Source organism: Lissotriton helveticus, chromosome 11, assembly GCF_964261635.1.
Source record: "Lissotriton helveticus chromosome 11, aLisHel1.1, whole genome shotgun sequence".
NCBI lineage: Eukaryota > Metazoa > Chordata > Amphibia > Caudata > Salamandridae > Lissotriton > Lissotriton helveticus.
In genome coordinates, this window is record NC_136072.1 from 788,787,632 (window position 1) to 788,812,244 (window position 24,613).

Below are 24,613 nucleotides of genomic sequence, written 5' to 3' on the forward strand. Positions count from 1 at the left end.
CATGTTTTTAAAGGGGAAATGCAAAATCAGCAGTAGACTGCAGTGAAAAAGCACAGACTTGGATAATCTGCTTATAGAGCAAGGTTGAGGGATGCTCAGTGTGTTCCACTATTACCGGATCACCCAGTTGCACGTTGATTTAGATTCCCAGGTAATGAACAGGTGACACATTGATTTTTGTAGTACGGAGACTGGGGGGGAATGGCATTTCTGGGAACACACCCCACTATGACAGAATCCCACAAAAAAACAAGCATTTGCATTAGGTCTCGCATGTGCAAGAGTTTAAGCTATTGGTATTGTAAATGACAATTTCTTTTATTTATGTTTTGCTGATTAACCCATAAATAAAAGGCATTGTCATTTACAATGCCACTAGCTCAAACTCTTGTAAATGCAAGACTCATTCAAAGAAGCGTCTGTCATTGTCCCGGGCTGCTCGGAAAGTGAAAGCACGCATGGCGCTTGAATGTTGCAGGAAAACATGTTGTTCCTGCATTAGGAGAAAGTAAATAGTGCTTACAGACTTAAAAAGATGTACCATGTAACTACCGATGTAAAAAGGGCCAGTTCTCGTGGGTGGTTACAAATGAAGACAAGGCGGTACGAAGGAGAGACTAACAAGCCTATTAATGAATTAGAAGCCAGCATTTATGAAGGGCAATTACACAAGCCAATGACAAATGTGGGCGGGGATGGTATTCCGTACTCCAATACAGCATGCTGCAGAGCAGCCTATGTGCTGCCCAGGCTCAACCTAAAAAGAAGAAATGTGCTGACTGTAATCAGAGTAAGGAAACTATCATCCACTTTTGTGCATCTTGCCTTCCTTGTTACAGCTAAGGAAGACCTAATTTGAAGAGACAACCGTCTGGGGGTCCGAACCTGTCGTCAAGTTGTAATTGCAGGCCTAAACTCCGAGAACATCATGCTAAATATTAAAATTGTCGATTTTTTTCAAGCGTTTGCAGCAAAACCTAGCTTAATCAAGAATAATGCTTATTTAGCAGCTGGATTTAACAAGCATTTACAATGCAACGGTCTCGCCTTTGCAAACGTTAGAGCTATTGGCATTGTAAAAGACAAATTTCTATTTATGTGTTGGTTTTGGAAACAGATAAATGGCATTGTCATTTACAATGCCAATAGCTTAATCTCTCACAAATGCGAGACCTATTGCATTTACACACACACACACACACACACACAGTGGTGGTGTTGGAGGATGTGGATGTTGTGGGTGGTGGATGTGTTGGCAGTGGATGTGGTGGCGGTGTACGTGGTGGTTGTGGATGTGGTGCAAAGTGGGGGTCCCCTACCATTGTAACATGACCGTTCTATCCAATGCTACGAGTAGAACATTAATGGCCTCTGCTAAGAAGCCCAAACTCAACCCAGTGATGATGCTGCGGTTCAATCAGTCGTCCTGGACTGAATGAAGCCGGTGTAATTCAAAGCATACCTCTGCTCCGCTGCCTGCGTGATCTCGTATACGAGTTCTCACTTGAGGGACTGCTGGTGTCCCTGAAATTAAAGAACAATCTTGATTTTTTTTAAATACACACACATGCACGCACACCTGCCCTAGCGTCCCAATGCGATTAAAAACAGTGTGCATGCTATGCTCACTTACATCTTTTATTGTATTGCAGCTTAGGGGGTACAGTGCTTGCAAGCAGAGCTAACTGTACGAACCTTCATGCAGCATGCAACAGGTACAGTGAGGAAGGCCCATGGTCTAGGTAAGGAGTGGAGCAGACCGCTACAACCAGTCGCTTAAAGTGGAGATCTACAAATCACTACTTTGAATCCTAAAGAAGCAACCCGACCATTATGAACGGTAATAAGAGTATTCTTAGATAAGGCAAAGACTGCCCATTAAAGCCAGTAGTCCCTGCAGCCCGTGCCTATGGACGAAGGCAATGTGAAGCCCAATTTCGAGCTGTTACTACTTTTAGCCCCATGTCTGCCAGTAAACGCTCCGTTTAGGGAATGGATGGCTCTAACCCCAGAAGCCTTCATCTCTGGCCGTGTGTGACGGCCAGGAATTACGAGGGCAGCTGTCAGCACGAAGCAGGGCTGTGGCAGGCTGGCACACGGCAGCAGCACACAAGAAAGCTCGCCGCTGCTGCTGAACTGCACGCTTCACAGCACGTGGGTTTCGGGGCTTCTCAGCCGTGCAGGCTGGCAGGGGTCGTTCTCGGTCACAAGTTTCCTGCTGCGCGAGTTTTTCTACCAACAAGCGTCCTTACAGAGATGTCATGTTTGGCCGCCGTCCACATGGCCAATGGAGGGGGCAGAGAGGCCCAGATCCAGGCGGGAGGAGTACCGCCCTCCATTTCGAGAAGCACCTCGGCAGAGCCTCCATCTTGCGCAATGCCCAGGGCGGCGTGTTTTCACTGCCAGATGCTGGTCACAGGACGCGCAGTTAGCGGACGCCGCCCCGGCCCCAGCGCCCGCGGTGCCATCTGAAACCAACACCGAGAGCGGCACGCAGTAAACGCCTCCAGCCAAGGCTCCAACTCTGGTGGCAAACGAGCTGCGACGAACGGAGCCCGCCCCAGACCTCGTATCTGCGCCGGACAATATCCTACGCTCTTACCTAGCTATTCCTCCCTTAGATGGCAATGCCCATAGGTACAGACTCCATGGTAAAATGGCTTACGGTCAGCACGGGCATCTACCATGCTACACGCCACGAAGAGATTGGGTGTGCAATGAATGCCAACAAGAAGACCTCCACTGCGAAGGACAAGCTTGGGCTGAATGAAGCACCTGGCTAAATTCACAAACAAGCGCTCGCCATGTCTGTAAGCCCGGTCCTTTTGCGATTGGGGGGGGGGCGTGGTTTTTTCTTTCTCCCCTCTTCTCCATTGCCTGGAATGTAAACAATGGGCGTGTTTAGAACTGTTTTTTTGACATTTCAGCCAATGGAGTAGAATGAGAAAGAAATGAAAAAACACGCCCCTCAATCTGAAAAAGACGGGGCTTAGATGGAAAAAATGACATCACTGAAACCTCTTCTCCAATGGCTGGCCGCCGTTTAGGAAGCCAGCCATAGGGAAGAGGGGCGGGGTTTACCCTCGCTACTAAGAAACATAAAATCTCGCCAGCGAGACTGCGCAGCCTACGCTAGCCGAGACCTAAAAACGGATGTACCACCTAATCCTGTGGGCATGCGAGGTTGCTTCCATTTTAACCCGCCCTCTCTAGTCGCATCTTAATATTCTGGCATGCTGCCATCTTACTCGCTATTGCCCTTTCCACTAGGCATTTTTCCATTATGCCTGTCCAATCTTATGGTATTGCCCTTCTGACCATGTTTACTGTTATCCACTTTCTCAACTGCATTTTAACATTCCGGTCTTCTGTTATTCTGCTGCTACTCTGCACTTTGCACTTTTTATGAAGCACCTTATTTACTGCTCAGAGGTGGATGGTCTCAAAGTCCATTAACCTATTATGATGGTAACTGCGACACTCTGTCTGGTTTGAGGTAACCTCACTTGTTTTTGCCAAACTAAGGCGTTGTGTCTTGCTGCTATTCTGCATTTGCACTTCTTATCAAGCACTTTATTTACTGATTGGGGTGGATGATCTTGAAGTGCAGGAAGACATTATTATGATAAATCGCGGTGTTTAACTCAGTCCGAGGTAATTGTACTTGTTCCTGGCAAAGTAAGGCATTGTATCTTGCTGCACTTCGCACTTTCCCTCTAGTATTTTAATCAATATCCTTATTCAGCGGAGCTTGAAGTTTTATCTTCTTCTGTTTGTTAATTGTTTGCCATTTTTCTGCAAATATTATGCTTTAGAAGTTATATCTTGTACGGTATAGACTGGCTGCGTTTTTGTTAAGGTTTTAATTAACTGAACAATAAATGATTTCTATACTATATGTGGCTGACACCCCAGGTGAGCTGGAGTGTCATTGACCAGCCTGGACTTGCACAGTATTGAAAAATTAAAGAGGTGCCAAACTAAAAACAAGCATTTGCAATGCAATAGGTCTAGCATTACTGATAGTTTGAGGTATTGGTGTTGCAAATAATAATGCTTGCAGATAATAATGCAACGCCAATAGCTCATACTTTCAGTAATGCGAGACCTAGTGCATTGCAAATGCTTGTGTAGTGAGCCGGGAACCAGCATTGTATGTCTCAGTGCAGTACAGCAAGCTGCTCATAGAGGTCCCTAGTGAGCAAGGCACCAGCACTGCTTGTCTAGTTGCAGTACCGCTAGCTGATCCTAGAAGTCCCTAGTGAGCAAGGCACCAGCACTGCTCTTCTAGATGCAGTACCGCAAGCTGCTCCTAGAGGGTCCCTAGTGAGCATTATAAACTTTTGGTCACATATGGTACTGCACCCTGCAAAAGATATGGTAAATCCACCCTACCCATAATACATTGCATGCTAGACAGTACCACAATTACATTCAAATAGTTATGCCCATATATACAATCAGTAGCTTTGAAATATGACAAAAGAGTTATTATAGTAATTCCAGATTGGGTTGTACTATATGTGGAGCTGATGAAGGGAAATTTATAGAAGGTCTAATATACATTTGAGATGTGCTAGCGAGTAAAGTAACCACTGCCAACCTAATTTAGGACCAAGTGAGTGTCCTGTCTGAAGACCTTTACTAAAGCAGTGCCTTGAGGCTGTAATTAAAACTGAAGGCATAACACATGTAACTGGGTGTCCTCATGGGAGGTGACAAGAAGAGACTAGGCGGTGCTAAGGAGTGAGTACTAAGCCTAATGACCAATGAAGAGCCACCATTTACAAAGGACAGGGACCGGTGCCAATTAAAAAGATGGGCAGACAGTAGGCGGAGCTTTATGCCCATACCCTGAAGACAGCATGTCTCGAAGAGACCGAGCAAGTGCTGCCTAGGCGAGACCTAACAAGTTTTGAGCTGGCCATACTGGTTTGAGCCCATGGTGGATTTACCCTCTCTTCCCAAACCCGTACATGAGTTAGAATGTTTAGATGTGCTGCGAATGCTTGTCTCCTTATGATAGTCAATTTTTTTCAGCGCTCTGGGATTAAAGTCATTTCACAACGTGGTGAAATTATGGGTCTAGCTGGGAAATCTTTGCACAAATATATACGACTATAACATTTCTTACTGGCTGGATTTGCAGGTTTTTCTGGACCAACTCCTGAATTTGTTGTGTGCCACCTATAACTTGCTACGTCCAGAGTAAATGTTGTGGCTCTGTATAGTGCTATCAGAGCAGTTAACAATTCTGCCGTCATGTTGGCCTGGGGGATGTTGATATAGACAGATGAACCATAAGAAACGTATGCTGCCTGTTGATCACAGGCATAGTGAGTAATTCCAGACATAAACTGTTGCATATTAGAATTTACACAGGGTACATATACCGATACAGTTATGTAGAGTTAATCCCACCGTAACTTGTGACAGTACCATGTTCTCAGGCATTGAAGAACAAAGTAGCAAAGGTAATGAAAAAGCGATTTGAATTCTGAATAGTACATTGTGTTTTGCTAAGGTGCCTGAGCCTGGGTAGAAGGACCATATTTGGAAATTCTTTCCGATTGGTCTTAATGTTAGCTAAAGGCAGAATAACCTTAATATGGGTGTTTACTGACTCCCTGACAACAGCTGTGTCAGAGAGGGATTTGATAATGTTTCAGCTGTGCAATCCACAAACAATTAATTGCAATTTTTGATAGTCAATGTGACAATAATAATATTTGTAACATCTATTTTGAGTCCTTTAAAGTCGAGGACTAAATCAATGCAGGACTGCAAATACCCCAGTGGAAGTTGGACTACTGCTTGATGGCTGCACCAGGTTCCTAGCAAGTGCATGTGTACTAAGTGTTGAAATTATATTGCATTACTTTAATATGTGAATCGCTTTTATGAGGCTTTGGTTTGTAGATGTTGTTTTAAAACCATTCATTCAAACAAAACAAAAAAACTCGTAAAAACTTTGAATATGGCATTTTTTATGTTTGCTTCTCCGGGCTGGTTTCTATTTTGTTTTTTTAATTGTGTATCTGTAATGCTAAGCTGCTCAGTTATTACATTTGACCAGTTTCCCGAAACTGTTTACATTAACTAAATTTGTCTTGTTTCCTAGTGTTCCACTGGCAAGCCACCATAATGGGCCCGGTAAGTAGAAGCAAAGTGTGTGTAGGTGTGTGCTGTTAGTTTCCCTTTATCCTTTTATGTTAAAAAAAAGTCACTTACTGCAGTAATGACACATAGGTTTAATTTAAATATTTTTGCAAGGTTGGGGGTGGGGTTTGGTGGGTGGGGGTTGAGGTGTCTGCTCCAATCAAAGACAAGTCACTCCATCATTTAAGGAGCTTAGTGCTCGCCATCAGTATTGGTATATGTTCAGAGCTTGCTTGGCAGTGTGCGATCCATTGTAATCCACTTTCATACCAAGCATTCTATTGCAAACTTTGGAATAAATAGCTGCTTTAAAGCAACTGGTGAAACTTTTCGGTTTGTAGTTTATGCCTCTTAAATGTTTCAAATTAAATTACATTAATTTGTGTGTAAAATCTTCAATTTGTTAAAAAGCGATGAGGGTTTGAATAAACAGGGAAGTCCAACACGGAAGCAAGACTAGAGATCCCCAAATTATGTCTTGCTCTGCAGTCAAGGGCTTGTAGCAACCATGCTTTACCGAACCACATGTCGAGCAGGTTGCCACTACAAAAAGACTACATCCCTATTCTAGTGTAGTTCAGTGAGAAACCATACCTGGTTGTATGGGGAAGCTTAGGGGGATAATATGAGTAGGTAAGCTATGCCTATGGTGTAGCCTGAAAGGTGTGCAAAGAGGGAAAAGGGTTTGTAAAGAAAAAATGGATTAAACTGCCTTTTAAGTTGCGAATCGCAGTTTCGTGAATCTCCTAGTGGCACAATAAAAAAACACTGTGGGGAATAGTTCTAACCACGCAGTGAGGTCGACATGTTTCTGCTCGTATTGACCCTAAAGGAAGGTGTCTGTGGCATTCATCAGGACTCCAAGTCACCCTTTCTGATTGCCCTGATATGTGTAGAGTGCAATCATGGTGAAAGAATACTGCCCACATCAATAGGGTTCATGAGATATTGGACATCCACCTCAGTATTTTTAATTGTGCGTTAAATACTTAGTTTTGCTTCCTCCTCAAAGCTGGAGAACCTATGGCTCAAAGCTGGAGAACCTATGGCTTCAGACTTGTCATGTCTTGGCCGAGGCACACTCGCATCTCTGGACTGTTGAGGAAAGGGTGAACCATGCTTTAACATGTGTTAGCGAGCGAATAAAATCTCAATTTTGATTGCCTTAGTCTTGTGCCTGTATTATTTTACTCTCTCTTGTTCTGCATATGGATTTCCATTTGCCTGTCTTATTCTCCTAAACTGTATTTACTGTCTACATTTTATGTTGCTTTGTCTATTGTGATTGTATTGCTTGCTTGTCTGCTGTTCATTTCTTTTGCTGATTGGTAATGTTAGTGCTAATTTTATCAGCAAAGCTCTGTGATTGCCCTTGTGGCATGCCTTCTTCTAAATGGTTCTAAAAAATTAATACAAACTGGAGTGAGAACATTCTGATGTCCCAGTCTGTGTTTTGGTATATTAGATTTAGGTGAATCTTGCTCTATAGGGCCTTTAGATAGGGGGTGGGAGGGTGGGGTGTTATTTGTGTATTGCGTAAGTGATATCTATATTTGACAATACCTCTACAAATAGTAGAATTTCCCAGAATGCTTAACAAGCATGTATGGATTTGGATTGCTACATTATTGATCAGTCCGAGTGATGCGAAGGTGAGTAGCTAGTCTAAGGAGCTGTAAGCGGTACGGGTGAGTCACCTGTAACAATATGTTAGAGGCAAGTGTAGCTATAGATACACATACTTTGAATACTCCTGCCATCTAGTGTTGAATCCAGAGGTGTGCAAGATGGTTTTCTTCTAAGAAGTCTTTTGAGTCATGAGATCAAGTGGCAACTTCCGTTTGTGATAACGCGCATAGACATAGACTCCAAAGTGAGATTGTTTTCTTTCCACTGTCTGGTTTGGACGTGTGTACTTGCGCTCTGGGTGGAGAACGTTATGGATCTCTCTTTGGTCCCCAATCCACTCTAACCCACACTGGTATTGTTTTCGATCGAACTTTACCCACAGCGTATCGAGGGACAATCGCTCATCGAGTCGACGCGCTTCTTATACTGTGGCCGCTCTAGGGCCTCGCCCTTTGTGTCCTTCAAACCTACTCTCCACCAGGACCTCCACTATCAGTTCTGCTGATATGGAATGGACACCTTTGATTTACTTCTATAGCTGCCACACAAAATATCCACTGACTTACTCCCATCAGGTCTGCAGCTTGTGTTTGTCAACGGAACACAGGAACACAGGGAGGCAGATTGAGGCCTGGCGTGCTTTACGCTAAAAAAAGACCCTCTGACTGACACTGCCGGACACGCCTGCTTTGAGATGCAGCACCGAAGACACTCCCGACCTCTTCAACCACGAAGACATCAGTAAAGAACACCACACACAGGTTTTCTTAGATGTGAAAGAGTCGTACTCCGTCGAACACAGTTCGATATCTGAACAAAACTTCGAAGTGGCAGAGATCATGCCTGTGGTCGAAGCAGTGAGTAATGTACCCTCTGACCCTCAACGTAATGTTGAACACCATAAAAGACACCCGACACCTCTACGACAAGAAGCCTTCGGACCACTACTGCCTCATGGCCATGGTCGGCACGAAGTGCCTGGTTCGGAAGCACCGCCCTCTGCCTTTGCTCTGAAGCACCAGACGAAGACTTCAACACCAACCTGCCTATCGGCACCGAGCTGAACTTCAACACCAACCGCTTTGGCACCAACTGGAACTTTGGCGCTGAAACATAAACTGCACCGAATTAAAACCTTCCAAGCAGACACTCAATAAAAAAAAGAAACCTTTTGAAACTCCGGTCGAAGTAGTTATCCGTAAACTGTAGGAGAAATTCGGTGCTAAACCGAGGCAGATCCAGATTCAACCTCAAACTGGACGCATCCTCACTAAGCCACTGCTTCCAGCACCACCATCAAAGAGAAAATTGTCTTTTCAAGAGGCTATTGACTCACCTATCCTACCAAAAAAGAAAAGGATAGACAAGACTACCAGTCCTCTTTCAACACCCGCCCACCCACTCCACCTCCGCCACCACCAGACTCTGCATCTCCACCACAGTCCATTGACGATCCCCAAGACCTCACACCTCAGGGATCCCCCGTGATGGCACGATGCAGGGGATGACACATTCGGTACACCACCATGCAATGACAACTGGAAGGGGACACAATACTTGCCAATGTTAAAAGGAATAGTGCATCACACAGACTACATTTTCAAAGACCCTGTTAGGGCCCGTATAATAACACAGAGGGTCAACAAGAAATACAAGCCTTCTCCATCCGATTCTATTTTTATCGAGTCCTAACACCACCACTGGGTCTGGGCACCCAACAGCACAGCTTGCCACAAGCTACTTGTAAACAGAACAGAGTGCACGTGCTGCTATCGTTTTTCTTTTGCCTGAATTCTTTTGGCTAAAACATCTGACTTGAAACCAATGTTTTATGTGCAAATAGTCACTTTTTATTTTAGTTTTCTTGAGTCAATTATTCAATTTTGACTTTTTTTGAAAAATTATTTAAACCAACGTTTCCATTTTACGACCTTATGTACAACACAAAAATATATTTACAACATTATGTGACGACTTTTCATCATTCAGACAACAAGCATACCTCTTCCATACAATGCACTATAAACAACACTTGAATCCCAAACAAACAAAGAAGAAAATATATCAATTATTTTCAGTTGAAACAATGAATTATTGCAACAAAGCCATATACAATTTATACAAAAAGATGATGATTTGTTCAATTTTTGTGTCACTCTAGATTTTTTTGGCTTTTCCAGTCTACGCGTTTCGAACTCGTATGTCTATGGAGTTCTCATCAGGACCGTAGTCTCTCAGTTCTCAAGAGACCATGGTGGATTCAATTGTTCCCGTCGAAAGAAATGGACTTATTTGGCGGACCTCTCTTGTGTGCTGTACTGTTGTTTCTATTAGTTAGCATCCACTTGTGGAGAAATCTAGCTCCGTGGAGCGTGGGGCTCTGTGCCTTCGTCCGGTCTTGTTGATACAGACGAGGCGGGTGTTTCGTTCTGTCTCACTCGTTGTCAGCCGCGTTCTCGATGTGAATGTTTCCGGGTCCGCAAAGGATCATGGGGCCCAAGTGTTGTTTATAGTGCATTGTATGGAAGAGGTATGCTTGTTGTCTGAATGATGAAAAGTCGTCACATAATGTTGTAAATATATTTTTGTGTTGTACATAAGGTCGTAAAATGGAAACGTTGGTTTAAATAATTTTCCAAAAAAAGTCAAAATTGAATAATTGACTCAAGAAAACTAAAATAAAAAGTGACTATTTGCACATAAAACATTGGTTTCAAGTCAGATGTTTTAGCCAAAAGAATTCAGGCAAAAGAAAAACGATAGCAGCACGTGCACTCTGTTCTGTTTACAAAAAACTATTTTTATCGAGGGCAAGTACCACTGGACTCACCAGTAGTCTCCAGTGCTCGTAAAAGAGCAAACTCTCAAGCTAGTGGTGATGCCGAAGTGGCAGCGCATCTGCACAGACAAAACCTCCATGTGTCCCTTATCTGGATGACTGGCTCATCAAAGCCAGTACTTATCACTCCCCACAGCTCCTACACCTATCTCAGACCATTTAGCGCTGAGCTCTACATCGCAGCATTCATCTGTTATTGGTACACCTCCCCCGCAGGATGCAGCAACAAGTCCACAAATGAGTACTCCACCCCCCCTTACTTCCACCTATGGGTATTTCCACAAATAGATCTGTCCGCAACTGCAGAAAATGCAAAATGCTGACACCCACTAGTCAAGGGCAATGCTCTGTGGATGAATTGGTTAGGGATATTTACCTATGCTTTGCTGCCGTGCCCTCTCCTTCCCTTTCTGGTTCGGAAACTCAGCTAAACACTTCTCATGCTCTTACTGGTAGCCCCTACATGGGCCCGCGAGCCATGGTACACGCCGCTTCAAGATCTCTCAGTAGTTCCCCACCTGGAGCCCCCCATTAGGCCGGACCTTCTCACTCGGAACCATGGAGAAATCAGGCACCCAAGTCTCAAACATTCAACTGAGCAATATGGCACCTGAGGTCCTAGAATTTGGATAGCTCAATCTTCCACCTGAATGTAGGACTATTCTCAAAGAAGCACATTGGCCCACAACTATGGCATGCTATGCAGCAAAATGAAAAAGATGTGTTTGTTACTGCCACAATAAACAATTCCTTTCAATGCTATTATACAATACATTATTTACATACTACATTTGCATGTGTCTGAGTTCTCTTTCACACTCCCAGAATTACCCCTTGCAGCAATAGCTGGTAATCTCCAAAATAGATAACGCCTATCTTTATTCAAAGTACTTGTTATTAAAGCCTTCATGGAAAGGCTTAAAAGGGAGATTCCACCTCTGGTTCCACCAGCACCATCCTGGAATCTTAACATTATTCTCACAAGACTCATGAATCCTCCTTTCGAACCCCTACTTAACTGCCACCTTCAATTTCTATCATGGAAGGTGGCATTTCTTATAGACATCACATCACTTACACGTGTTATTGAGCTTGAGGCATTAACTTTAGAAGAACCGTTCTTTTAACTCCACAGTTCCTTCGCACCAACTCAAAATTCCTTCCAACGGTAGTCTCCCACTTTCATCTCAACCAATCCATCGAGTTGCCAGTTTTCCCCCAAAACCAGACTTGCAGGGAGGGCTCTCCATACATTAGATGTTGGAGGGGCCCTAGTGTACTACATTGATAGAACTAAAACCTTCAGGAAAACAAAACTACTTTTTTGTGGCATTTTCACCACCATAAAAAGGGAAGCCTATATCCATATCCGGAATCGCCAGATGGATAGTTCAGTGCATTCAAACCTGTTACGTTACAGCCAGAAGAACTTTACCTACACTACCTAAAGCACACTCCAGTCGTAAAATAGGTGCTTCTATGGCTGTCCTAGGCAACATCCCACTAGTGGGCATTTCAAATTGGCTACATGGTCAGCACCACACACATTCACAAAGCATTTTTTTGTGGACGTTCTAGCATGCCAACAAGCTAATGTAGGACAAGCAGTACTACTTGCAGTCTTTCAAAAAACTGCAACACCCACAGGTTAGCCACCACTTTCGGGAGCGCTGCTTTACAGTCTATGCAAACCATGTATTTTTACAGCTACACATGCCTCAAATGGATCGTTTTTTACCCTGTAATCATCTGTTCATGGCCTGTAGGGCTGTAGATTCACATGCGCACACCCTCCTCGCCGGACACCTGTGAACATTGCAGTCTCCTTTACCTTTATTGCTACGCATGGACATCTCTTTACTACACTTACGTTACACCCCATTCTCACCTGCCAGTGGAAAAACCGTCCAACAATGGAGTGGATGACCATGTGCATTATCGCCCAGAGGAGGAGTCACTCAATCTTGTGACTCGAAAGACGACTTCGAAGAAAAACAACTTTCACACATCCGGATCCAACACTATATGGCCGAAGTAAGCGAAGCATGTGAATCTACAGCACTGCATTCCCTGAACAGATCCTTATAGGGTAAGTAACCTAATCCCTTTCATGTACAAGTTGCTTCTTGTCTTCTAAAGCTTGAAGTATCATACCCTGTACAGCAGAGGAAGAATCACATGGTGGAAAAGGGGCATGTCCTTCACTTTCAAATGATGTGCCTTAGGTGCACAAACTTCTTATATTCTCTCCTCAAGGGCGCTGAAAATTCAAATTATTTAAATCCCGAACAAAAGGTGTTCTGCTAGAGAAGATTACTTTACTTCCAAACCACAATGTCCAGTCTTGCTATCCTTTTCAGATTTTGCAAGCTTTGAATATTCCCTCCCTGACATCAAGGGCATTTTCATTGCTCATGTATGTGAACTGTAGCAGCTACTGATGAAGGTAAAGTTACCTGTAATAGTGGTTCTCTTCTAGGGAATCCTCCTCAACAGTCATGAGCACTGAATTGTCCCATCCACATGCAGGACTCTGGAACACTTTGTAAACATATACCTGCGCAAGCCATTTTTGTTGGGGGGGGGGGGGGGGGGGGGGGGAGTGCAAATCCGTAAAAAATTATTCATTGCTGTCTTAGAGCTAAACATATCTCCAGGTATAGAAACATAGTCAATACATTTAAAGCGACTGGGAAATATCGCTCTCAAACCTTTTCACAAAATGGAAAATTAAATAGAGTGCAGGCCAGTGCTAGCACATAAGCTGCACAAGCAAAGTCAAAACACTGACATTGTGCCTTTTATTTGCCTTGCCCTTCATTCTAGTGTCCCAGAAGTTATAGGTCAGTTAATTTTGTCGGTTCCTGGCTACAGGATCCTGGAGCGCTGAGGTTGGACTTTTTGGCTTTTTCACTTAAAAATCTTTTAGAAACCTGGTGTAAACCGCCTTACTCAACGTCCTTTAGTAATAGGAAGTTTTTTTTACATTTGTTTGACTAAAATCTTTGTTTTTCCAGTCAGAATGGCTGCCCTTTTTATGAAGTGCCTTATATCTGGCAAAACACCCTCCCAGACCCTCATGTCCTCTTTATTGTTGATCTTACAGACCAGAGGATCTTCACCCTCAAGACTGTAGAGACAGTCTGAAGGTGTTCAGGAGGACCTTGAACGACAGGCTGCACACATGCAGGAGAGACTTCAGCAACCACTGTGGAGAAATGTTGCCATCGACCTGGGTGCCTTTCTAAGCTCAAGGGACTAGTTAAGAGGTAGATCTGAGCGTACTAAAAAGAAAAGAAGGTGACTCTCCCGTTCGAAATCTAGAACAGGTACTGTGGCAATATGCCTGCCATCTAGACATGGCGCATCCATGGCATTGACGTTGAGAAATCACTGTAAGTTGATGTGAATTAATCATTCGACATTAGCACTGCCAGCTGTATCAAGACCACATTCTAGATTGTAGGATTTCAGGGATTGTCTAAGTCATCTCAAAAAGAGAAGAGCTGCACTGCCTTCTCACTCAAAGTACTCCTGAGCGTACTCTTCCCACCATAGATGTGTCGCTTGTGGTCAGTTTTGTCACCTGCTTCTCCTCCTCCAAGATCAGTCTCTTCACATGTTTTACCGGCACAACCTGCTACTCCACTAACTTTGACCTCACCACAGCGGCCAAAGTCACCAGTGGTCCGTACGGTTAAATTGTTGTCCCCTAATTCTGCACTTAAGTAGACTACATGCAAAAGGAGAATACCATGCACTAGATCTCACAGGAGGTCTTGTTCTCCTTCAAAGTGGTCAATATGCAATAGTAAGAGGTCATGTTCTCGCGGAACATCTAAAAGACGCGGTCAATCACCTTCATGGTCTTCCTGTTCTGACTGTTCCTCTATCGGGGACTATTCTTCCACGTTAACCGACTCTCCATCTACAAAAATTTCACCGGTGGATGACAGTAATACCTTTAATGAGGCATTAGTAGGGCCGCAGCAAAGCTTAACATACCGTACAATACAACCACAGTCCGTTATTTTTTAGACATTTTATCACAGGACTTCATTCAGGCCTTGATTACCTCTTGTACTAGGACTTTTAGAACCAGCAATGCAGCTGTTTTTCTTTGTAGAATCTGTGAAATCTGCTTTCACCAGCCTGTAGAATAAATATAAACCACCTGACCAGGATCCTCTACGCTCGAATGAATCTGCCTCCTGATTCTGTTACTGTGTTTGCAACAAGGCAGTCCTGTGTCATTGCACCTTCTTTCACTGTTCCTACATATAAGGAGACAGCAGAGCGGTACAGCGGCCAGAGGAATGTTTATAGCAAATGCTATGGTCTTGCTGTACCACCACAACAAATCTGTCTTGGACTCTTTACAGAGACGTACAAGAAAAACTGCCAGTTAAGGACTATGCAGTATTTTAAGGAGATTCTTCAAAAGGGAATGGTGGTGTCTAATAAAGTTTTTTGCACTGAATCAGATTGCTCAGACTTATCCGCTCATGGATACTGTCATAGGATTTGTCTTAGGCACAACTCCAGGTGACAGTTTACGGGGTTGAAACCCAAAGCTCAACAAAGAGTACACAATCAGTTTGAGGCATGTGGGCTGCTAAATTCATATCTTAGCATTAGATCGCCGCCTAGTGTTGGGCTCGGATGATTGCACATTGTTGTCCTGGAAGAGTCTTCGAAGTATCCTGAGATAGGTGGCTCCTCCCCTGGACTACAGTGCGCATGGGCATCGGCTCCATCCCCAGATTGTTTTTTTCCGCCATTGGGTTCGGATGTGGTCTCGACGTCTTACTGTCGGAACCAAGTAAAACTATCTTTTACCGGCCAAAAGGCCTCGTTTTTCTTGCGTCGGTATTGTCTGCGCTCGGTCTCGAGTCTTCCGTCTCTTGAAGCCGGAATAAGCGGAGTTTTCTTCGCTTTCTAAACTTTGAGGCCTTCTCATCGCGACACGACAGCGAGCCTTTACGGACATGGAGCGGAGCCCGTTCAAGTACTGCCCGCTCTGTGGGTCCAAGTACCCACACATCGATCTACACCCTGTGTGTAACAAGTGCCTTTCACCGGACCACGACGACGGCAAGTGCAAGGCCTGTGCACAGTTCCGCTCCAAGAAAACTCTCAAGCTTCGGCGCGCGGTGCGCTTGGAAGCTAGGCAAGCGGCCCCAGATCCGGAGAACATCTTCGGCGACCCGGAAGAAGAGGTCCAGGGTCACCTTCTACAAATCTCCCCATCACAGACGGAGGTCGAGGCGGATCCGGGAGACGACGACGGAGTCGCGGGTCAGGTCCTCGAATACGTCGAAGAGGTAGGAGACGACGATGAGATTTATGGGGCCGCGGCGGATAGCTCTGCGGACGAGCTCTGCCCCGAAGGTTTCGAGGATACCGACCGGGACACGGGATCGCCTGTCGGCCTTACCCAGGACCCGTTGCCGCAAGCCACAGCCCCGCCTTCGGGCCCGGCTACGGACTCACTTGCTGGGCACGATGTTTCGAAACCGAAACTGAAACCGTCGGGGTCGTCCACACCTAAAATGGCCGACCCGAAATCGAAACTGAAACCAAAGGACTCGAGTGTCCCTAAGATGGCTGCCGTGCCTGTGAAGAAGTCGGTGCCCGTCACCCCGTCGGCTCCGTCGACCTCCGGTCCGCAGAAGCCGAGGAAGTCTGTCGATTCCGATGCTCCGAAATCGAAGCCGACGCCCGAGGAAGGGGCCCCCAAGAAAGATGGTCGGCACGGATCAGCGGCTCCGGCGCCGTCCAAGCCCGCCAAGGTCGGCTCCAAAGAGGCTACGCCCAAGAAGTCTGCGCCCCGGCCTCAAGATTCGGAGGAGCCGAAGACGGTTTCCGCGCCCAAACCGCACAAGGCCCGCGAGGACGTCGGATCCGAGGGACCGCTCAAAGCATCCTTGTCGGCGACGAAACCCACTGGCAGTGTACCGTCCCCCATTGCGGAGTCACTGCAGAGAATCAGGGAGAAAGCCTTTGCTCCATCGGCTCCGATGCCATCACCGCAGCCGCAAAAGGACGCTCCGGCTAAGCCTTCTGGGAAACTCCTTTTTCTCTTGCCACCTAAGGAGGCGCCGAAAGCGTTTTCGACGAAATCGGCTCCGAAACAGGGTTCCTCGCTGCCTGACCCTCTTCCACGTCGTGTACTCGAATCGGAAGACGATTCAGAGCATTTCATCGATGCTGCCACCGGCAAGCTGACACTCTATAAACGGAAGATCACTTCGGAGCCGGTGGACCCCTGCGTCATCCCGTTGAAAAAGAAGAGGGTGCCCCTTGACGCCTCAGGCCTCACGGAACCGATTCAGCCTCCTCCAAGACGGAGCCCTACTCCCTCCCCAGAACACTCTGTGGGTGAGGAATATGATGAGGATGAACAGTACAATTTCCCTGTCGATGAACCTGATGTACAACCAGATTCTTACGACGACACTGGTGACCAGAACACCCAAGGTGTGGGCCAAGACCCGCAGACCTTTAATGCACGTGCATCCCCGACTGAGGACTCAGCAGGATTTCATGCACTAATTGAACGGGCGGCAGCCAATCATGATGTGGACATGCATGCCGACCCGGTTGAGGAGGACTTCCTTTTTGACACCTTTGCCATATCTGAAAGGACAGTAAAGACACTTCCTATGCTGAAAGGTGTTCTCAAACATGCTGGGGACATTTTTAAGGAGCCTACAAGGGCGAGAGTGGTCAACCCTCGCATTGAAAAGAAGTACAGGCCTGCGCCTGCGGACCCCGTCTACATCCGGGGACAATTGCCACTGGACTCTCTTGTGGTTGCCAATGCCAGGAAACGTGCCAACTCCCAGACAACGGGTGAAGCTCCTCCCCCGGATAAGGAGTCCAAAGTGCTTGAGGCAGGAGGCAAAAGAGTGGCTGCACAGGCGGCAAACTTTTGGCGCATCGCAAATACACAGGCGCTCCTGGCGCGTTATGATAGGGCGCACTACGACACCCTAGAACAGGTTATACAACACCTGCCCCCACAGTTCCAAGAAGGCACCAAAATGCTTATTGAGGAAGGAAAGCTAATATCAAACGCAGCCATCAAGTGTGCACTTGACGCTGCGGACACAGCTGCTAGGGCTATCAACACTAGCGTTATGCTGAGAAGACAAGCCTGGCTACGCATCTCAGGGTTTAAGCAGGATATTCAAACAACAATTCTGAATCAGCCAGTCAATCCTGATAGCCTGTTTGGTCCGGATGTTGACACCACCCTAGAGAAAATAAAGAAGGACACGGAAACTGCTAAGTCTATGGGGGCCCTGCAGTCCCAACAGTTTCGTGGCAGCAATTTTCGTCGCTCAGGTGCACGTGGAGTCACCAGAGGACAGATGGGGCAACAATCCCAGTTCTCCAAAGGTGGAACGCAATCCTCGTTCACTAAACAGAACAAGGGAGGTTATAGGAATAACAGCAACAGAGGTCGCGGCAGAGGAAACAACAGCTCCCGCACCTCTACTCCAAGCAAACAGTGACTTTCTGTCACTGCCCCCCGACCACATAACACCTGTCGGGGGGAGACTGCAGCAGTTCCTGCCCGTCTGGAGAAACATCACCACAGACAGGTGGGTGCGACAACTAATCCAGTATGGTTATTGCCTAGAGCTGACATCCACTCCACCCAACATCCCACCGAGGCAAAGGCCTATGTCCGCAGAGCACTTGCACTTATTGCAGCAGGAAGTGGTGGCGATGCTGCAAAAAGGCGCAATCGAGCTCGTGCCGGTGGGGGAGGAAGGCACAGGGGTATATTCCCTGTACTTCCTTATTCCAAAGAAGGACGGTTCTCTCAGGCCCATTCTCGATCTACGTCCCCTCAACCTGTACATACTGTCAGAGCATTTCCATATGCTTACACTACAGCAGATTCTTCCCTTGCTAAACCAGGGAGACTTCTTAGCGACCTTAGATCTCAAGGATGCTTATTTCCACATTCCACTACACCCGTCACACAGGAAATACCTCAGGTTCACTATTCAAGGCAGGCACTACCAGTTCAAAGTCCTACCCTTCGGAGTCACTACGGCCCCGAGGGTGTTCACCAAGTGTCTAGCGACAGTGGCGGCGCACCTCAGGAGGCAGAATATCCATGTCTACCCCTACCTAGACGACTGGCTCGTACAAGCCAAGTCAGAGCAACAGTGCGCCGCAGACATGTCGACTACAATTCACCTTCTTCACGATCTGGGTTTCTCCCTAAATTACCCAAAATCGCATCTTCAGCCGGCACATGTCCGGCAGTTCCTGGGTGCTACGATCAACACCCTGACAGCCATGGCTCAGCCAAACCAAGTCAGAATCGACAGCATTCAGTCACTGATCCAACGATTCCGACCAAGACACTCCCTGCCAGCGAGAGTGTTCATGCAGTTGATCGGCATGATGGCCTCCTGCATCTTCATAGTCCCTCACGCACGGTTACATATGCGCCCGCTCCAGGAGTGCTTAGCGAATCAGTGGACACAGGCTCGTGGGCAATTGACAGACCTAGTGTTGGTTACCAGTCGGGCATACGACTCTCTGCATTGGTGGACTCCACACAACCTTTGCAAGGGCCGACTGTTCCACGAGCCCGTGCCGCAGATTGTCCTGACGACGGACGCATCTCTCCAGGGCTGGGGAGCACATGTGCTCACTTACACAGTGCAGGGACTATGGACGACGCAGCAACAGAAGATGCACATCAACTATCTGGAACTGATGGCGATCTTCATGGCGCTCAAGTCCTTCATTGTACATCTGAGCAACAAGGTCGTGCTAGTCCGGACGGACAACATGACCGCGATGTACTACATTCAGAAACAGGGGGGCACCCACTCGCCACAGCTGTCTCATCTGGCTCAGAGCATGTGGAAGTGGGCCATTCAGAGGAACATTTTCCTCATGGCAGAACACCTCCCGGGCAAGGACAATCAGATGGCGGATCTGCTCAGCAGATACAGCCATCAGATGCACGAGTGGGAGATACACCCTTCGGTTCTCCACCCGTTCTTCCAGCAGTGGGGTCATCCGGAGATAGACCTGTTCGCAACAAAGGAGAACGCAAAATGCCGACTCTTTGCCGCCAGGTTCCCTCACCCACAGTCGCAGGGGAATGCGATATGGATGAACTGGTCAGGCAAATTTGCATACGCTTTTCCGCCAGCCCCTCTAATACCGCTGGTCGCAAGAAAGCTAAGGCAGCACTCCATGACTCTCGTCCTGGTTGCTCCAACGTGGGCACGACAAGCTTGGTACACCACGTTCCTCGAACTCTCAGTGGTGCCGCATCAAAGACTGCGCCTCACGCCCAGCCTTTTGACGCAGAACCATGGAGACATTCAGCATCCAGATCCACGACAGCTCAACCTGGCGATCTGGCTCCTGAAGTCCTAGAGTTTGGATACCTTAACCTACCTCCAGAATGCATGAGTATCATCAAGGAGGCGAGGAAACCAACTACTAGAGCATGCTATGCTGCTAAGTGGAAGCGTTTTGTCATCTACTGTACGTCCAATGACAGCAACCCACTAGATGCATCTATTCCCAACATCATCTGCTATCTGTTACATCTCTACAAGTGCAATCTGGCGTACACTTCCATTAGGATACATCTCTCAGCCATAGCGGCTTATCTTCAGAACAGGCAGCACCTCTCTGTCTTCAGAGTGCCCGCCATTAAAGCCTTCCTTGAAGGTCTGAAGAGAGTCATTCCCCCAAGAACGCCACCAGCTCCGGTGTGGAACCTCAACGTCGTTCTCACCAGACTGATGGGGCCACCATTTGAGCCACTGCACTCGTGTGAGCTCCAATTCCTTACGTGGAAAGTGGCCTTTCTGATAGCTATTACGTCTCTGAGGCGTGTCAGTGAGCTGCAAGCGCTCACCATACAAGAGCCGTTCATTCAAATTCACCCAAATAGGGTAGTGCTACGCACTAACCCTAAATTCCTTCCTAAGGTGGTGTCACAGTTTCATCTTAACCAGACTATCGACTTACCAGCATTCTTTCAAAACCCGCAAACGGTGGCGGAAAGAATGCTTCATACCTTAGATGTACGGAGGGCGTTGATGTACTACATAGACAGAACACAACCCTTTAGAAAGACAAAACAACTCTTTGTTGCCTTCGCACCACAACACAAAGGCAACCCAATTTCTACAGCAGGGATAGCCAGGTGGATTGTTAAGTGCATCCAGATATGTTATCAGAAAGCCAAGCGCACTTTAACAATACCCCCCAGAGCGCACTCCACACGCAAACTGGGGGCATCCATGGCTTTCCTAGGGAACATTCCTTTAGAGGATATTTGCAGAGCAGCCACGTGGGTCACACCACATACCTTCACAAAACACTACTGTGTTGATGTGCATTCCAAGCAGCAAGCAGCTGTAGGACAGGCTGTTCTCAAGACACTTTTTCAGGTTTCTGCAGCTGGCACGGGCAACCGCCGCTGATGGAGGGACTGCTATGTATTCTATGCTAAGATATGAATTTAGCAGCCCACATGCCTCGAACTGAATATGCTACTTACCAGTATGCATCTGTTCTTGGCATGTAGGGCTGCTAACATTCATATCGCCCGCCCTCCTCCCCGGTGCCTGTCGCAGCTGCAGATATACTATTGTATTTATTCATTAGCATGGACATCCTTTACACTTTCACTCCATCTCCTGCCACAATGGCGAAAAACAATCTGGGGATGGAGCCGATGCCCATGCGCACTGTAGTCCAGGGGAGGAGCCACCTATCTCAGGATACTTCGAAGACTCTTCCAGGACAACAATGTGCAATCATCCGAGCCCAACACTAGGCGGCGATCTAATGCTAAGATATGAATGTTAGCAGCCCTACATGCCAAGAACAGATGCATACTGGTAAGTAGCATATTCATTCATTCACATGAAAATAATTATTAGGATTATGCGCAGATGATTAAATGGCCCTGGTGAAGTCTGTAATGGACACATGAAAGGTAGTAGGCTTCACAAAGATTAACTATTTTATCAGATGCTATTAGCACTATAATTTGATGTACTCCCCAGAGAGGGTTCAAATATCTCGACGGCACCCGGAACAACAAACGCCAAGACAACTTTTCCCTTGGAGAAGATCTTTGAAAGGGCCAACAGACCTCAGTGGCCGCAGAAATAACTCCTCCAAAGTAACGAGGCCTTACTTCCCTCCTCTCCAGTTGAGGAAAAAATCACAAATCATCTTAGAGTGGCAAAATGCAACGTGAGACAAATGGGTCTTGAATTTGTGTGAATATTCATTCTAAACAATATTCAAGTTGGGACCACCTACTATACCACCAAAGAAATCCTTCCAACGTCATCGGATTTGCTTTGAAAGGAAGTGAACACTTTACTTGAGAGGCTTATGGAGATGAACCTTTCTTTCCATCAGAAAGGGACATGAATGTATTCCTATTATGTGTTGTGCAGAAGAAAGCACAAAACAAGAGTTGAGAACTAGTCATGGTCTAAGAGACTAGCAACAGATGGCTAAAAAAATAAAGGTTCAGGGTGTTGGCATTGCACCAGATTTACCTCCAGTTAAATCAAAGGGACTGGATGTGTGCAATATATTTAAAGAATGCCTACTTTCACATTCCAATCTTAAAGAAACACACAAACTTTTTGAGATTTGTGGTAGGAAAAGATCATTTCCAATTGAAAATGTTTATCTTTCGGTCTGAAGTTAGTTCCTTGCACTTTTTCAAAGAGCATGGCAGTTGTGGCTACTTACTTCAGTAAACTATTTGTAAGAGGCTTTTAATCACCCATAGTTTACCCATATGTAGATGAATGACCGATTAAGAGCCTCTTGCAAATTCTGGGGTTAAAAATCAACCTAGAGAAATTCATAATTACTCCTGTACAAAGGATTCACTACTTGGGAGGGACATTAGATATCAAAGTCACAAATGTGTATCCTTCTGGGGAGAGACTTCTATCCAACAGAAATGTCGCCGTCTGAAGGAGACACTCAATCCACCTGCTCCTATATACTAGCGTTGATGGCTTCAGGCATTTTCCTAGTTCCAGATCCCAAGCCGGAAGCCGGGATAACAATTTCGCGTTCTCCCAATCATTTCCTTGGTTGTCAAGCAACCAACCTTCTGAAGGGGTCCCCATTCATCAGCACATTTAATTGCAGACCATTGTAACAAATGCATCACCACTAGGATGATGTGCTCACATGGACCAACTTACAGAAACCGGGACCATGATCAGAGAAGGCAAAGTGTCAACATATCAGTCAAAGTTAAAAGCTGTCCATCTAGCTCTTAAATAATTCTCCTGATCGTTTAGGATGAATACCCTTTCTTGTTCAGACCATTGTCCCTGGAAACTCGCACCATTTGGAAATGGTCTTTGGTGAGAAGTCCTAATACAACAGCAGTTCACCTGCCAAGTATTCAAATCAAACAAGTGGAAAGTTGACCAATGTAAGAAAATCACGACAGGATCCACAATGAAAAGGTGCTGCAAAGTGTCTTCGGAAAATGAAACTATCCAACAACAAACAACAAAAATACCCAAACTTAGCTTCAATATATTTATTTCCAACCTTACAATAAGGACATTTAGATCTTCTGCACGACTGTGCAGATTTTGAAAGAGGCAAAGAGATCTTCCACTGGAACCTATGCATTTAAGTGGAAAAGATTCTGCATATGGCGTATTCAAAATAACCATAACCCAACTAGATGCCAAGTTGAGGTGGTTATTCTATAACGTTTACATTTGGAAAGGGCTCGCCATTCATTTCCATCTATAAAAGTACACCTTGCAGTGATTAATGCTAATCTACTTCACAAGCTATTTCCTTAAAATCCCAGTAGTAAAGAATGTCTTAAAGGTTAAGAGGGAAGAGGTGTGTGGCGCCGCGGCTAGGGCGACTGACTCCGGAATCTGGGGATCACGGTTCGATCCCAGGCACCGGCGGCAGATTAGCCCAGCATCATGTGACTCTGGGCAATTGCTTGCTTAATCTTCCCGACGACCCCCAGCGCCTAGAGACCCTTACGGGTGATTGTGCGCTTTACAAATGTGGATTATTATTATTGTTATTATTATTATTATTATTAGTATCAAAGGTTTTCCTTCCATTCTGACTCTATCTCAGGGGGATCCAATATTATGCTATCAAAGTCGATGGATTAATGTTTTAAACCTATATAACAATACAACTCTGCACCATTTTTCATGAGACTGCTTTCCTAGAGGCTATTCTTTTTGTTTGCAGAGTCTGTGATATTGAGGCCCCATGTTCACATGAGGCTTATAAAGTTTTTCCTAGAAATAGAGGGGTAATGAGAACCGGTTCTAGTTTTCTTCTGAACGTTGATTGAGATTTTCATGTGAATCAAACTATTTCCTTGACAAACGTCTTCCCGAACCCTTCAAATTAAGCAGAAAGGGCTCTTCACTCATTAGATGTGAAAAGGGTTCTCAAATTCTATCTAGACAAGACAAAATATATATCAGACAATCTGACTATCTATTCATAAATTAGGCCTTTTTCCAAGTAAAAGCAGTCCGTTTCTAGATGGATAATTTTTTTGTCGCTGGTAAACTTGGGCACACTCAACTAGAGGAAAAGCTGCAGCAATTACACTATTGAGAAATGTACCATTGTCATGCATTTGTAAATCTGCCGCATAGAGATCCATACATACCTTTGCTAAACATTATTGTTCAGATTCAGACTCGAAAGAAGATACCTAATTGGGCTGAGCATCTTTTAGGAATCTTCTTGGGTGACATTGAGGGCTGTTTGTTTTTTCTTCTTGTCAGGGTATTGATGAGCTTGCTATTCTAGTCAATTCTTAGGACAATAGAAGAAGATCTCCTGGAAGAGAAGGGAAAGTTTCTTACCTGTAGTTCTAGTTCTCTTTCAGGGGAATTCTCATACATTTCATAAGTATCCCTCACTCCTCCCAGGACAAGGTGT

The 24,613-nt window shown here is 45.7% G+C and overlaps 1 protein-coding gene across 1 annotated transcript in view; it reads left to right on the top strand.

Moving 5' to 3' along the window:
• The window catches only part of UBE2D4 (ubiquitin conjugating enzyme E2 D4), a 309,227-nt gene that overhangs the window by 123,259 nt on the left and 161,355 nt on the right, over positions 1 to 24,613 (top strand). Inside the window, 1 exon segment of the mRNA XM_078666739.1 lies at positions 6,122 to 6,153. Within this exon segment, the coding sequence (XP_078522865.1) occupies positions 6,122 to 6,153 (32 nt within the window).